The following is a 15822-nucleotide window of genomic DNA, read 5'->3' as shown; positions in this document are numbered from 1 at the left end:
CCTGGGATGTGGATTGCAGATAGGTGGCAGGAGTGATCCTCCGCCCATTTGATGATTTTGGATACCTCTCTCATCGCCAAGGAACTCCTTGTTCCTCCCTGATGGTCGATGTAAGCTACAGTCGTCATGTTGTCTGACTGGAATCTTATGTATCCGGCCTTCGCTAGATGAGGCCAAGCCCGGAGAGCATTGAATATCGCTCTCAGTTCCAGGATGTTGATCGGGAGAAGAGACTCTTTCCGAGACCATAAACCCTGAGTTTTCAGGGAATCCCAGACCGCGCCCCAGCCTGATAGACTGGCGTCGGTCGTGACAATGACCCACTTTGGTCTGCAGAAACTCATTCCCTGAGACAGGTGATCCTGTCTACTGGAGCATGCACAGTTGTAATGGTCTTAGATGAATTTGAGCAAAAGGAACTATGTCCATTGCTGCAACCATCAACCCTACTACTTCCATGCACTGTTATATTGATTATATAAATGTTTTATTTCTAACAAGTAAATAGTTGAAATGTTGCTCCTTTGATAATTCTGTCTAAAAGTTGGAGCTTAAACTTAAGGCAGAGTATCTGTGAGCAATTACTGTAATGTGGTGAGAGTCTGGGTTGTATCTTTAATGAAAAATAACCCTTTTAAATTAACAAGATAAGAGAAAACAGAAAACACTAGTGGAGTGAATTCAAATGGTGCAATTCTGAATAATGCAAAAATAGAATGTATTACTGCATACAACAGCATAAGTAGTAAATAAGTAAAGTCCGTTTTCACACACTCACTCAGATAAGTAATTCAGCTTGTTATAGTCTAGGGTAGAAATGTCAGAGAGATACTTGCAGTTCACAAAATATACACTTAGCTAGCATAAGGTTTGTAGGAAAAGTTATACCTTCGGTTTGGAAAAGTAAAAAGTACAGACCGAGAACTGATGATCAGAGTGGCAGAGCGTTGTGGCGTCTCAGCGGTAGCTCCGACTGAGCGAGTGTGACTCACTTCCGGTATCGGCGAGCAGGCAGCTGGAAGGCTGCAAGGGAGATTAGTGACAGCGTGCGAATTACCTATTGATAGCAAAAAGAGAAGGTAATGCAGGTTGTCAGATGAATCTGGATAGCGATATATTGGTAATTCCAGGAGGTTTCCCAAGGTGACAGGTGAACCTGTGAAATAAGCATAAAGTAGCCAGGAGAGCAAAAAGAAGGATGATACTCCTTAGAGGTAACATCAATTATCAGGCAGTGAATAGAAGGCGTGAAGGTGATTAAATAGGGAGAGAGGAAGGTGGGAGGGATATGCCTTAAAGGTATATCACATCTCCCCCCCCCCTCAAGGGACCACTCCAGAAGATCCTAGACGGGGTTTGAATTGATACTTGAGGTGAAACCGGCGTACCAATACAGGTGCATGGACCTCCGAATGGGAAATCCACTCTCTCCACTTGACCAAATACTCCAATCGTCGGTGTCTCAATCGGGAATCAAGAATCTTCTCCACTTCAAATTCCTCCTGACCATCAATAAGGATTGGGGCTGGAGGAACTAGATGATGTCTTGTAGGGTCCGATTTGTATGGCTTTAATAAAGAAATATGAAAAGAATTATGTATCCTAAAATCTTTCGGCAGGGTTATACGGACTGCATTTTCGTTTATGATTTTTTCAATAGGGAATGGACCTAAAAATTGATTAGCGAGTTTCTTGCTCGGTAATTGAAGTTTGAGATGTTTGGTGGATAGAAGGACAAGATCTCCAATCTTATATTTTGGGGTTTCTCTGTGTTTTTGATCGTAATATTTCTTCTGTCTTTCCTTAGCATCTTGAAGATGGGTCTTCAAAACGTCCAACCTTTGTTGTAGAGATGAAGTGTAATCGGTAGCACTTGGGGAGTTAACAGTTACCTTTGATAAAGTAATAGAGATTGGGTGATAACCATAAGTTGCGTAGAATGGAGTCATTTTAGTGGAAGATGACATTGAATTATTATAGGAGAATTCTGCTAAGGGTAAGTATGCGACCCAATCATCCTGTAAATGGGTTATATAACATCTGAGATATTGTTCAAGGGTTTGGTTTAATCTCTCAGTTAGTCCATTTGTTTGAGGATGGAAAGCAGTTGAAAACCTGACATCAATCTGTAGGATTTTACATAAAGACCTCCAGAAGGCTGAGGTGAACTGAGTTCCCCTATCAGATATTATGACTTTGGGTAAGCCATGTAAGCGTACGATAGAAGCTATAAAAGCTCTAGCTGTCGTACTTGCAGTTGGAAGGGACTTCAATGGAACAAAATGAGCAAGTTTGGTTAAATGATCTACAACAACGAATATTGTGTTGTACGTTTGTGAAAGTGGTAAGTCAACAATGAAATCCATCGAGATTGTTGACCAGGGTTTATCAGGTATTGGTATGGATGTCAATAACCCAATCGGCTTTTTATGGTCTAGTTTATTCCTTGCGCAAATATCGCAATAGGAAACATAATTGGTAATATATTGTTCCATCTGTGGCCACCAGAAAAATCTTCTTGTGAGTTCAATAGTTTTTTGTATGCCTGTATGTCCTGATAGAACATTGTCATGTGTATAGGTTAGAACTGTCTTGCGTAAGGAATCTGGTACAAAGAGTTTGTTTTTGTGATAATATAGACCTGTGGATGTATCTTTGGTACATGAGTTGGGTATATTTGGATCCTTTATTAGTGCAGTTAGTACTTCATTTTCGAATGTGGTGATGCATCCTATTATCTTTTGTTGTGGGATAATTGGGGAAGCTAAAATCTTATCATTTTGGTTATCATGTTGTCTGGATAAAGCATCAGCTTTCATGTTAAGAACCCCTGGTTTATATGTTAGTTTGAAATTGAAACGATCTAGAAAAAGAGACCAACGAACTTGTCGGGCAGAGAGAGTCTTATTTTTCTTTAAGTACTCTAAATTTTTATGATCAGTATAAATCGTAAATGGTACTTCAGTGCCCTCTAACAAGTGTCTCCAATGTTCCAAAGAGTTCTTAATGGCTAACAACTCTTTGTCCCCAATACTATAATTTTTTTCAGCTGGTAAGTATGTTCTTGAGTAATAAGCGATAGGATGTAAAAGAGTGGATGTTTTATCGTGTTGTGATAAGACTGCGCCAATACCAGAATTGGAGGCATCTACCTCTAAAACAAAAGGTTGCTGATAATCTGGTAGAGTTAAAACAGGAGCAGTTGAAAAAGATTTCTTTAAGGTGTGAAAAGCCTTTTGGGTCTCCTCTGTCCAAAGATATCTTATCTTACTACTAGTTAGTGAAGTAAGAGGTTTCACTATAACAGAAAAGTTATGAATGCATTTTCTGTAAAAATTCGCAAAACCTAAGAATCTTTGTAAGGCTTTTACGGTAGTGGGGGTGGGCCAATCCAAAATAGCTTTAATTTTATCTGAATCCATGCTAATAGTATTAGGTGTTATGATGTAACCTAAGAATTTTATTTGATTTATGTGAAAAATACACTTTTCTTGTTTTGCATATAGTTTGTGTTCTTTTAGTCTTGTGAGAACCCATCTAACATGTTTTTCGTGTTCTGATAAAGTACTGGAGTAGACCAAGATGTCATCTAAATATATGATGACACATACGTCAATCAAATCATGAAATATTTCATTTATGAAATGTTGAAAGGTTGCCGGGGCATTGCATAAACCGAAAGGCATGACGTTGTATTGGTAAAGACCGTATCTGGTGCGGAAAGCAGTTTTCCACTCATCTCCTCCTTTTATGCGAATTAAGTTATATGCACCCTTCAGATCAAGTTTGGTAAATATTGTGGCATCAGTAAGCCTTTCTAATAACTCAGGAATCAAAGGTAGAGGATAGCGATTCTTTACTGTGATATTGTTTAGAGCCCTATAGTCTATGATTGGTCTTTAAGTGCCATCTTTGTTTTTAACGAAAAACATGCCTGCAGCTGCCGGTGATGTTGAATGTGAGATAAACCCCTTTTTTAGATTTTCATCTAAATATAAACGTAAATCCTTAAGATCTTTTTGAGACATGGGATAAATTCTACCATGAGGTATTTGAGAGCCAGGGATTAATTCAATGGGGCAATCAAAAATTCTATGCGGAGGAAGAATCTCTGCCTCTTTTAGGTTAAAGACATCCGCCAAATCCTGATAAACTTCTGGAATACTCTGTATTCTGTGACCAATCTATTTGAGGGTTATGGGTTTTTAACCATTTATAACCTAATACTATGGTATGCATAGCAATTGGGAGGATATCAAATGATAAATATTCAGTGTGTCCATTTGTGGTTGTGATCAATAAAGGTATAGTATGGTGTGTTATAGGACCATGTTGTATAGAGGAACCATCAATTAATTTAACAAACACAGGGATTTGCTTGCACACTGTGGGTATTTTATTAACTAATACATAATCAGTGTTGATATATATCCCTGAAGCCCCAGAATCAATAAATGCTTTATTCTGAAGATTGTTTTGGTTCCACTGTAGAGAGAGAGAGATAGTTAGTTGATTTGTAAGATCAGTTTTAATATGTTCTAAGGTAACATTCTTACCCCTCTTTTGTATGTCCAGTAAAGGGCAATCTGAGACAGCATGGTCTTTCTTTGCACAGTACATGCAAAGGTTAGAAAGTCTCCTTCTAGTCTTTTCCTCAAGGGTCAAGTGACCCCTTATTGCGCCTATTTCCATAGGTGTTGTTTTATCATGATGAGAGGTATTTGGGTAATTTTGTCTAGGAGAGGTCTCAAATCCTCCTCTTTCAGCCTTACGTTCTCTAATTCGTCTGTCAAGAGTAGTACTAAGTTTAATCAAAGCAGAGAGAGTTTCTGGCATGTCAAGGCGAGATAGCTCGTCCTTTAGGACTTCTGATAAACCCAATCTGAATTGATTTCGGAGACTGACCTCATTCCACTCAGAGTCAGTCGCCCATAGCTGAAAATCCGTGGTGTACTCCTCCACAGTACGCTTTCCCTGCTTAAGGGAGCGAAGCTTAGTCTCTGCTATTAGCTGTGTGTGGGCATCCTCATATAACTCAGACATAGCAGCAAAGAATTCCTGTAAGGAATCAAGGATAGAATTGTTTGGTTCAAAAAATCTATTTGCCCATGTGCGGGGCTCCCCTGTGAGGTAGGAGATGGTAGTGCACACTTTCAATCTTTCAGTGTGATATGTGCGAGGTTTTAGAGTAAATAATAGAAGACAGGAATTTTTTAAATCCCTGAAAGCAGATCTCTTGCCTGAAAAAGGAGTTGGGGGTTGTACTTGTGGTTCTGGGATTTCAGGGGTTTTAGGTGATAAACAGTCTTTTACTAAAGCTTTTAATGTTGTGGTTTCTGCCTGTACTTCAGTTAGGCCACGAGCCAGATAATCCAATTTTTGATGGATATTGTTAAATGCCTTTTGAATCTCTGTGGGATCCATAATATGGCAATTTTGTTTTTTAAGGCCTGATAATACTGTTATATTGATTATATAAATGTTTTATTTCTAACAAGTAAATAGTTGAAATGTTGCTCCTTTGATAATTCTGTCTAAAAGTTGGAGCTTAAACTTAAGGCAGAGTATCTGTGAGCAATTACTGTAATGTGGTGAGAGTCTGGGTTGTATCTTTAATGAAAAATAACCCTTTTAAATTAACAAGATAAGAGAAAACAGAAAACACTAGTGGAGTGAATTCAAATGGTGCAATTCTGAATAATGCAAAAATAGAATGTATTACTGCATACAACAGCATAAGTAGTAAATAAGTAAAGTCCGTTTTCACACACTCACTCAGATAAGTAATTCAGCTTGTTATAGTCTAGGGTAGAAATGTCAGAGAGATACTTGCAGTTCACAAAATATACACTTAGCCAGCATAAGGTTTGTAGGAAAAGTTATACCTTCGGTTTGGAAAAGTAAAAAGTACAGACCGTGAACTGATGATCAGAGTGGCAGAGCGTTGTGGCGTCTCAGCGGTAGCTCCGACTGAGCGAGTGTGACTCACTTCCGGTATCGGCGAGCAGGCAGCTGGAAGGCTGCAAGGGAGATTAGTGACAGCGTGCGAATTACCTATTGATAGCAAAAAGAGAAGGTAATGCAGGTTGTCAGATGAATCTGGATAGCGATATATTGGTAATTCCAGGAGGTTTCCCAAGGTGACAGGTGAACCTGTGAAATAAGCATAAAGTAGCCAGGAGAGCAAAAAGAAGGATGATACTCCTTAGAGGTAACATCAATTATCAGGCAGTGAATAGAAGGCGTGAAGGTGATTAAATAGGGAGAGAGGAAGGTGGGAGGGATATGCCTTAAAGGTATATCACATGCACTGAGCTATGGAAGGCTGCAGAATAGAGAGAAGAACTTGACAAGCGTTTAGAAGCTTTGACTTTCTGACTTCTGTCAGGAAGATCTTCATTTCAAAAGAATCTATTATTGTTCCCAAAAAGGGAACTCTTGTCGACGGAGACAGGGAACTCTTTTCTACGTTCACCTTCCACCCGTGAGATCTGAGAAAGGCTAGAACAATGTCTGTATGAGCCTTTGCCTTGGAAAGAGACGACACTTGAATTAGAATGTCGTCCAGATAAGGTGCCACTGCAATGCCCCTTGGTTTTAGAACCGCTAGAAGGGACCCGAGCACCTTTGTGAAAAATCTGGGAGCAGTGGCTAGTCCGAATGGGAGAGCCACGAACTGATAATGTTTGTCCATAAAGGTGAACCTTAGGAACTGATGATGATCTTTGTGGATAGGAATATGTAGATACGCATCATTTAAATCCACGGTAGTCATATATTGACCCTCCTGGATTGTAGGTAAAATTGTTCGAATGGTTTCCATTTTGAACTATGGAACTCTGAGAAATTTGTTTAGAATTTTTAAATCCAGAATTGGTCTGAAAGTTCCCTCTTTTTTGGGAACTACAAACAGATTTGAGTAAAAAAACCCTGATTTTGCTCCACAGTTGGAACTGGGTGTATCACTCCCATCTTTAACAGGTCTTCTACACAATGTAAGAATGGCTGTCTACTTATTTGGTTTGAAGATAAGTGAGAAATGTGGAACCTTCCCCTTGGGGGTAGTTCCTTGAATTCTAGAAGATAACCCTGAGAGACTATTTCTAGTGTCCAGGGATCCTGAACATCTCTTGCCCAAGCCTGAGCAAAGAGAGAGAGTCTGCCCCCTACTAGATCCGGTCCCGGATCGGGGGCTACCCCTTCATGCTGTCTTGGTAGCAGCAGCAGGCTTCTTGGCCTGTTTACCCTTATTCCAGCCTTGCATTGGTTTCCAAGCTGGCTTAGCCTGGGAAGCGTTACCCTCTTGTCTAGAGGCTGCCGAGTTAGAAGCCGCTCCGTTCCTGAAATTGCGAAAGGAACGAAAATTGGACTTATTCTTAGCCTTGAAAGGCCTATCCTGTGGGAGGGCATGGCCCTTTCCCCCAGTGATGTCTGAAATAATTTCTTTCAATTCTGGCCCAAAAAGGGTCTTACCTTTGAAAGGGATATTAAGCAATTTTGTCTTGGAAGATACATCCGCCGACCAAGACTTTAACCAGAGCGCTCTGTGCGCCACAATTGCAAACCCTGAATTTTTCGCCTCTAATTCGCTAACTGCAAAGCAGGGTCTAAAATAAAGGAATTAGCTAACTTAAGTGCGTGAATTCTGTCCATGACTTCCTCATACGGAGTCTCCCTACTGAGCGACTTTTCCAGTTCCTCGAACCAGAACCACGCCGCTGTAGTGACAGGAATAATGCACGAATATAGGTTGAAGGAGGTAACCTTGCTGTACAAAAATCTTTTTAAGCAAACCCTCCAATTTTTTATCCATAGGATCTTTGAAAGCACAATTGTCCTCAATGGGAATGGTCGTGCGTTTGGCTAGTGTAGAAACCGCCCCCTCGACCTTAGGGACTGTTTGCCATATGTCCTTCCTGGGGTCGACCATAGGGAACAATTTCTTAAATATAGGAGGAGGGACAAAAGGTATGCCTGGCTTCTCCCACTCCTTATTCACTATGTCCGCCACCCGTTTAGGTATCGGAAAGGCATCAGGGTGCACCGGGACCTCTAGGAACTTGTCCATCTTGCACAAGTTTTCTGGGATGACCAGATTGTCACAATCATCCAGAGTAGATAGCACCTCCTTAAGTAATGCGCGGAGATGCTCTGATTTAAATTTAAATGTCACAACATCAGGTTCTGCCTGCTGAGAAATTCTTCCTGTATCAGAAATTTCTTCATCTGACAAACCCTCCCTCACTGCCACTTCAGACTGGTGTGAGGGTATGATAGAAAAATTATCATCAGCGCCCTCCTGCTCTACAGTGTTTAAAACTGAGCAATCGCGCTTTCTCTGAAATGCTGGCATTTTGGATAAAATATTAGCTATGGAGTTATCCATTACTGCCGTCAATTGTTGCATAGTAACAAGCATTGGCGCGCTAGAAGTACTAGGGGTCGCCTGCGCGGGCATAACTGGTATAGACACAGAAGGATAAGATGTCGAACTATCTCTACTTCCTTCATCTGAGGAATCATCCTGGGCAACCTTACTATTTGTGACAATACTGTCCTTACTGTGTTTGGACGCTATGGCACAATTATCACATATATTTGAAGGGGGAACCACATTGGCTTCCATACATACAGAACATGATCTATCTGAAGGTACAGACATGTTAAACAGGCTTAAACTGGTTAATAAAGTACAAAAACCGTTTTAAAACAAAACCGTTACTGTCTCTTTAAATGTTAAACAGGGCACACTTTATTACTGAATATGTGAAAAACTATGAAGGAATTATCCAAAATTTTCAAGCTGTTAACCCTTAAAATGTGGAAACCGGAGCCGTTTGCAATTTTAACCCCACTACAGTCCCAGCCACAGCCTTTGTTGTGACTTCAACTATCCCAGGGGGGTATTTCAAGCCTTCTAGGAACGTTTTCAGTGGACACCAGACCCTCTCACATGCATCTGCATGCACTGTACTTAAAAGAAACTGCACAATAATGGCGCGAAAATGAGGCTCTGCCTAATACAGTGAAAGGCCCTTCCTGACTGGGAAGGTGTCTTAACTAGTGCCTGGTGATAAAAAACGTTCCCCAAATAATAAAAGTGTGAAATCCACTTCAAACTTTAAATAAAAACTTAAATAAACAATCGATTTAGCCCTTAAGAGTGTCCACCAGTTAATAGCCCATAATAAGCCCTTTATTCTATCTGAGTCTAAGAAAATGGCTTACCGATCCCCATGAGGGAAAATGACAGCCTTCCAGCATTACACAGTCTTGTTAGAAAAATGGCTAGTCATACCTTAAGCAGAAAAGTCTGCAAACTGTTCAGAGCGGCAAGAAGAATGGCTGGGGGGCGGAGCCAGAGGGGGAGCTATATGGACAGCTCTTGCTGTGTGCTCTCCTTGCCTTTCCCTGTATGGGAGGAGAATATCCCACAAGTAATGGATGACGCCGTGGACCGGACACACCAATGTTGGAGAAAACTTAGGAAAGAAAACAAAATTTATGCTTACCTGATAAATTTCTTTCTTTCCGGATATGGAGAGTCCACAAAGCCATTCCAATTACAAGTGGGAATATTACTCCTGGCCAGCAGGAGGAGGCAAAGAGCACCACAGCAAAACTGTTAAGTGTCACTCCCCTACCCATAATCCCCAGTCATTCGACCGAAGGGAAATGGAAAAAGGAATAACACAAAGGTGTAGAGGTGCCTGAAGTTTAGTAAAAAAAAAAAAAAAATGGTCTAAATTAAGGGTGGGGTCATGGACTCTCTATATCAGGAAAGAAATTTATCAGGTTAGCATACATTCCCCCCCCCCCCCCACAAGATATGAAGAGTCCACGACGTCATTCCAATTACTAATGGGAACCAATACCCAAGCTAGAGGACACGGAATGAATAGGGAGGGAGAACAAGACAGGCAGACCTAAACAGAAGGCACCACCGCTTGAAGAACCTTTCTCCCAAAAGAGGCCTCAGCCGAGGCAAAAGTATCAAATTTGGAAAATTTGGAAAAAGTATGCAGAGAGGACCAAGTTGCAGCCTTGCAAATCTGTTCCACAGAAGCTTCATTTTTGAAAGCCCAAGAAGAGGAAACAGCCCTAGTGCAATGAGCTGTAATTCTCTCAGGAGGCTGCTGAAGTAGCAGTAGCCTTCTGACCTTTACACTTTCCTGAGAAACAGACAAACAGGGCAGAAGACTGGCGAAAATCCTTAGTCGTCTGTCTGTAGGTAGAATTTTAGTTTCTTGATTAATATTTCTATCCGAAACCACTTTAGGGAGAAACCCCAATTTAGAACGAAGAACCGCCTTATCCGCATGAAAAATAAGATAAGGCGAATCATACTGCAAAGCCGAGAGTTCCGAAACTCTCAGAGCAGAAGAAATAGCAATAAGAAACAAAACCTTCCAAGATAACAGCTTAACATCTATGGAATGCATAGGCTTAAACGAAGCCTGCTGCAAAACTTTAAGAACAAGATTAAGGCTTCAAGGAAGAGCAACAGACTTAAACACAGGCCTGATTCTGACCAGGGCCTAACAAAAGATTGAACATCTGGCACATCTGCCAGACGCTTATGTAAAAGAATAGAAAGTGCAGAAATCTGACCTTTCAAAGAACTGACTGACAACCCTTTCTCCAGACCATCCTGGAGAAAAGACAAAATTCTAGGAATCCTGATCTTACTCCAAGAGTAGCCCTTTGATTCACACCAATATAGGTATTTACGCCATACCTAATGGTAAATCTTTCGAGTAACAGGCTTGCAAGCCTGAATCATGGTCTCAATTACCGACTCAGAAAACCCATGCTTAGCTATAACTAAGCATTCAATCTCCAAGCAGTCAGCTTCAGAGAAACGAGATTTGGATGGAGAAACAGACCTTGAGTCGAGCAGGACCTGCGAGGCCATGCAGAAGCTATTAAAATTACTGATACTCTCTCCTGTTTGATACGAGCAATGACTCGTGGAAGGAGCGCAAACTGAGGAAACAGGTATGCTAGACTGAAAACTCAAGGAACCACCAGAGCATCCATTAGAGCAGCCTGCAAATCTGTTGACCTTGAACAGTACCTTGGAAGCTTGACGTTCTGCTGAGACGCAATCAGATCCAACTCCGGCACCCCCCATTTGAGGGTTAACCTCGAGAACACCTCTGGATGGAGAGCCCACTCCCCGGGATGAAATGTCTGTCTACTCAGGAAATCTCCTTCGCAGTTGTCCACTCCTGGAATGTGGATGGCAGATAGACAACAATTGTGTGCTTCCGCCCACTGAATAATCCGTGCCATCTCCTTCATGGCTAAGGAACTCCGAGTTCCTCCCGGGTGGTTGATGTAAGCCACTGAGGTGATGTTATCCGACTGGAATATGATAAACCGAGCTAAGGACAATTGAGGCCAAGCCATCAGAGTATTGTAAATCGCTCTCAACTCCAAAATGTTAATGGGTTAGAGCAGACTCCTGCCGAGTCCATAGTCCCTGCCCCTTTAACGAGTCCCATACTGCTCCCCAGCCTAACAGGCTGGAGTCCGTGGTCACGATTACCCTGGAAGGTCTCAGGAAGCATGTGCCCTGAGACAGATGCTCCTGAGAAAGCCACCACGGGAGAGACTCCCTTGTCGACTAGTCTAGATCTATCCTCAGACAGATCCGAATGGTCTCCATTCCATTGTCTGAGCATACATAACTGCAGAGCTCTCAAATGGAATTGAGCAAAGGTAATGATGTCCATGGAAGCGACCATCAGACCAATTACCTCCATACATTGAGCTACTGATGGCCGAACAGTAGACTGAAGAGAGAGGCAAGAGGAAAATCTTGGATTTTCTGACCTTTGTCAGAAAATGTTTCATAGAAATTGAATCTATGATGGTCCCTAAGAAAACCACCCTTGTAGCTGTAACAAGGGAACTCTTCTCTAGATTCACTTTCCATCTGTGGCAACGTAGAAGACAACAAGATCTCTGTATGCAAGTTTGCTTGTTGAAAAGATGGCGCCTGAACCAATATGTTGTCCAGGTAGGGCGTCACTGCAATTCCCCTGATCACTGCCAAGAGAGCCCCCAGCACCTTTGAAAAAATTCTGGGACCTGTGGCAAGGCCAAACTGAAGAGCCACAAACTGAAAATGTTTGTCTACAGAAAGCTAATCTCAGGAACTTGTGATGATCCCTGTGGATGGGAACATGAAAATATGCATCCTTCAGGTCTATGGTCGTCATGAACTGACCTTCTTGGACCAAAGGAAGAATGGAACAAATAGTTTCCATTTTGAAGGACGGGACCCTGAGAAACTTGTTGAGGCATTTTAGGTCTAAAATGGGTCGTAAAGTTTCCTCTTTTTTGGGAACCACAAACAGATTTAAATAGAATCCTAGACCCAGTTCCCTTATTGTAAATGGAACAATCACTCCCAAGGAGGAAAGGTCCTGAACACAGTTCAAGAACGCCTCTCTTTTTACCTGGTCTGTTGATAATCTTGAGTGGTGCAATCTGCCCCTATGAGGGCAAGATTTGAATTCTATTTTGTAACCCCAAGATACTATGTCCACAGCCCAGGGATCTGGGACATCTCCTATCCAAGCATGACAAAACAGGGAAAGTATGCCCCCCACTTGATCCTATCCCGAATCTGGGGCCAACCTTTCATGCAAACTTAGACTTAGCTGAAGGTTTCTTTGATTGCTTCCCCTTGTTCCAAGACTGATTGGATTTCCAAGAAGACTTGGACTGTTCTTGCTTGGAAGAGGAAGACTTTTGACCCTTGAAGTTACAAAAGGAACGAAAATTGCTTTGAAGTCTTTTAAGTCTGTTGTTCTTGTCTTGTGGTAGAAAAGACCCTTTTCCACCTGTAATATCAGAATTGATTTCTAGCAGGCAAGGTCCAAACAAGGTTTTATCCTTGTAATAAAGCGCCAGAAGCTTGGACTTGGAGGTAACATCAGCTGACCAAGATTTTAGCCACAAAGCTCTGCAGGCTAGGACAGAAAAGCTGGACATCTTGGCTCCCAGTCTAATAACTTGGTATCAGAAATAAAGGAATTGGCTAATTTGAGAGCCTTAATCCTAATCTTGGATCTCCTCCAACTGGGTCTTTTCTAAAATGGACTCTGACAAGGCATCACACCAATAAGATGCTGCACTTGCAACTGTGGCAATATAAACTGCAGGATGCCATTGAAGACCCTGATGAACATACATCTTCTTCAAATAAGCCTCCAGCTACTTGCCCATGGGATCCTTAAAGGAACAGCTATCCTCTATAGGTTTCGTAGTTCTCTTAGCCAGAGTAGAAATAGTCCCTTCTACTTTAGGCACCGTGCGACAAGAATCTTTAATGGAGTAAGCGACAGGAAACATCTTTTTAAAGACTGGAGATGGGGAAAAAGGTATCCCTGGTTTCTCCCATTCCTGTGAAATAATCTCTATCACACGGTGTGGAACAGGAAACACTTCCACAGAGGAAGGAATATCATAGTATTTATTAAGTTTGCTAGATTTTTAGGGATGACCGCAACAGAAGAGCCAGAGTCGTCCAAAGTAGCCAAAACCTCCTTTAACAGTACATAAAGCTGTTCAAGCTTAAACCTGAAGTTCACTTCTTCAGCATCAGACAAAGGATTTATATTGTAAGAATCTGAGATTTCACCCTCAAAAGCCACCAAGGTAACCTCATCCTCAGAGTTATGAGGGAGGGCAACCTGCATAGCAGCAGCAGGGTCATGCACCTTACTATCTGAAAAATGTTTAGTTTTCCTCTTGTGTTTTCCCAACATAAAAAAAAAGATAATGCGGCAGAAACTGCAGAAGATACATGGGCAGCAAAATCTGCAGGCAAATCAACTCCACCAGGAGGCTGAGAGGAACTGAAGGGCACTGTATGTGACGCCATTGAGACTTGGTACGTGAGAGGAGAAAGCTGTGGCACATTGCCTGAACAGCATCATCCTGAGAGACATTAGGCTCAAAAAACAAAAAAGTGTATATTTGCATTTCAAAGTCCTTTCTAAACATGAGGAACAAAATTGCATAGGTAAACACAATTTGGGCCTCAAGATACAAACATTTGTCTATCGCAACAGACTCATGCTCCATGACTATAGCTTAAGGCAGTGTTTCCCATCCACGGACCTCAAGTACCCCCAACAGTCCTGGTTTTCATTATAGCTGAACTAGAGGACAGGTGAAATAATCATCTGATGAATGAGAGCTGGTTGGTTACTGATCAGATGATTACTACACCTGTGCACTGGTTCAGCTATAATGAAAACCAGGCCTGTTGGGCGTACTTGAGGACCGCGGTTGGGAAACACTGGCTTAAGGGATACCCAGAAAAATCAGAATGACAATAGACAAATAAAACTTTTTTATTTACACTGTCACTTTAAATTTTACTATGAGCGGATTAGGGCTCCATAACGTACCCCTCAAATAGCACCTCGACAGACTGAGGTGCCCTACCTGCATTACCAGAGAAAGGAAACTTGTCAGGAAGAAAGCAGCCATTTACACAGAACAAACGACTAACAGCCGACACCGCTCCGGACTGAATCAGAAACTGCACATTAGAAAGAAAAAGTGCACATCTTCAGAAGCCGAGTCAAACTGGAACTGTAAACTGACTGAAACAGTATTACTGGTCTTCTCTAACAAGCCCTCCGGAGTTTAAAAAAATAGAAAAGTAGAAAACACCATTTGCTTCTTAAGATGCTTCCTGCTTAATACACAGGCAATACACACTACAAACAAAATGCAGCCAAAAATTTTAGGTTATCCCCTTTAAACCCATAAAGGAGAATTAACCCTTAAATTGAGCCACCAAACATTATAGGTTAACCCCTTCAATTCCATTAAAGGAGAATGAACCCTAAGTCTCATGTCACATACATTCTTTTTGTGCCTGCACACTGCCAGAATAAAATCCTCCCTTAAGGATTTAATGTCCCATATAAATAAAGCAGATAATCTTATTAAGTGCAAGTCTCCATACCTAGAAGACAAAATAACTTACCTGCAAATCCAGCTGTCCGACAGGTAGACAGCTCACAAGGCGGGAGAGGACACATACTCCGTACAGAGACCTGTAGAAAAAGAAAGAACAGAGTAACCAACTCTGGCTTTCTATACCATGGGCAGCAAAGATGTTAGAAAACCAAGCAAGGACTGCCTCACAACTTTCTAACTGCTTTAAAGTCACCACTACTCTACACTACTTGCTTGTAGCGAAAATAAATCAAATTTTTCTTCCGACACCAAACTTCACCTCCTCCATTGACAGAGGCAAAGAGAATGACTGGGGATTATGGGTAGGGGAGTGACACTTAACAGCTTTGCTGTGGTGCGCTTTGCCTCCTCCTGCTGGCCAGGAGTGATATTCCCACTTGTAATTTGAATGACTTTGTGGACTCTCCATATCTTAGGAAAGAAAACAACATTTCAGCCTGGAGCAACACTACCCCACAACATTACTGCCCTCCAAATAGGAAAATTAAATATTGGTGACCTGGGAAAAAGGGATGTTAGTTACAAAGGAACTTTTTTCTACCTATTCCAATTTGAAACCTGATACCTTATAACACACAGCTCACTATGTCAAGAATTGGAAACAAAGAACAACATATTTCTATGCATCTCTGTAATATGAAAAAAAAGACAAATAAATATACACACAGTTCAATGAAACAGGAGCAAGCAGATGTGTGGTAATGGAGAATGACAAGGTCTATTTGTGTCCACTAGATGATTTTAGAAACCAAAAAAACAAATGAACAATTATTGCAATTATTGCATATAAAGACAAAAGGATATTCAGTTTCA

General features: G+C 41.4%; 1 protein-coding gene across 1 annotated transcript in view; it reads right to left on the bottom strand.

Moving 5' to 3' along the window:
• The window catches only part of IPO11 (importin 11), a 950863-nt gene that overhangs the window by 396115 nt on the left and 538926 nt on the right, over positions 1–15822 (bottom strand). Inside the window, exon 17 of the mRNA XM_053701321.1 lies at positions 15814–15822. This exon is cut by the window's right edge and continues 25 nt beyond it. Coding sequence (XP_053557296.1) covers positions 15814–15822 — 9 coding nt within the window. The remainder of the gene's footprint in view (positions 1–15813) is intronic.

The sequence above is a fragment of the Bombina bombina genome, chromosome 2 (assembly GCF_027579735.1).
Source record: "Bombina bombina isolate aBomBom1 chromosome 2, aBomBom1.pri, whole genome shotgun sequence".
Lineage (NCBI taxonomy): Eukaryota > Metazoa > Chordata > Amphibia > Anura > Bombinatoridae > Bombina > Bombina bombina.
This window is presented reverse-complemented; position numbering and strand designations above follow the sequence as displayed.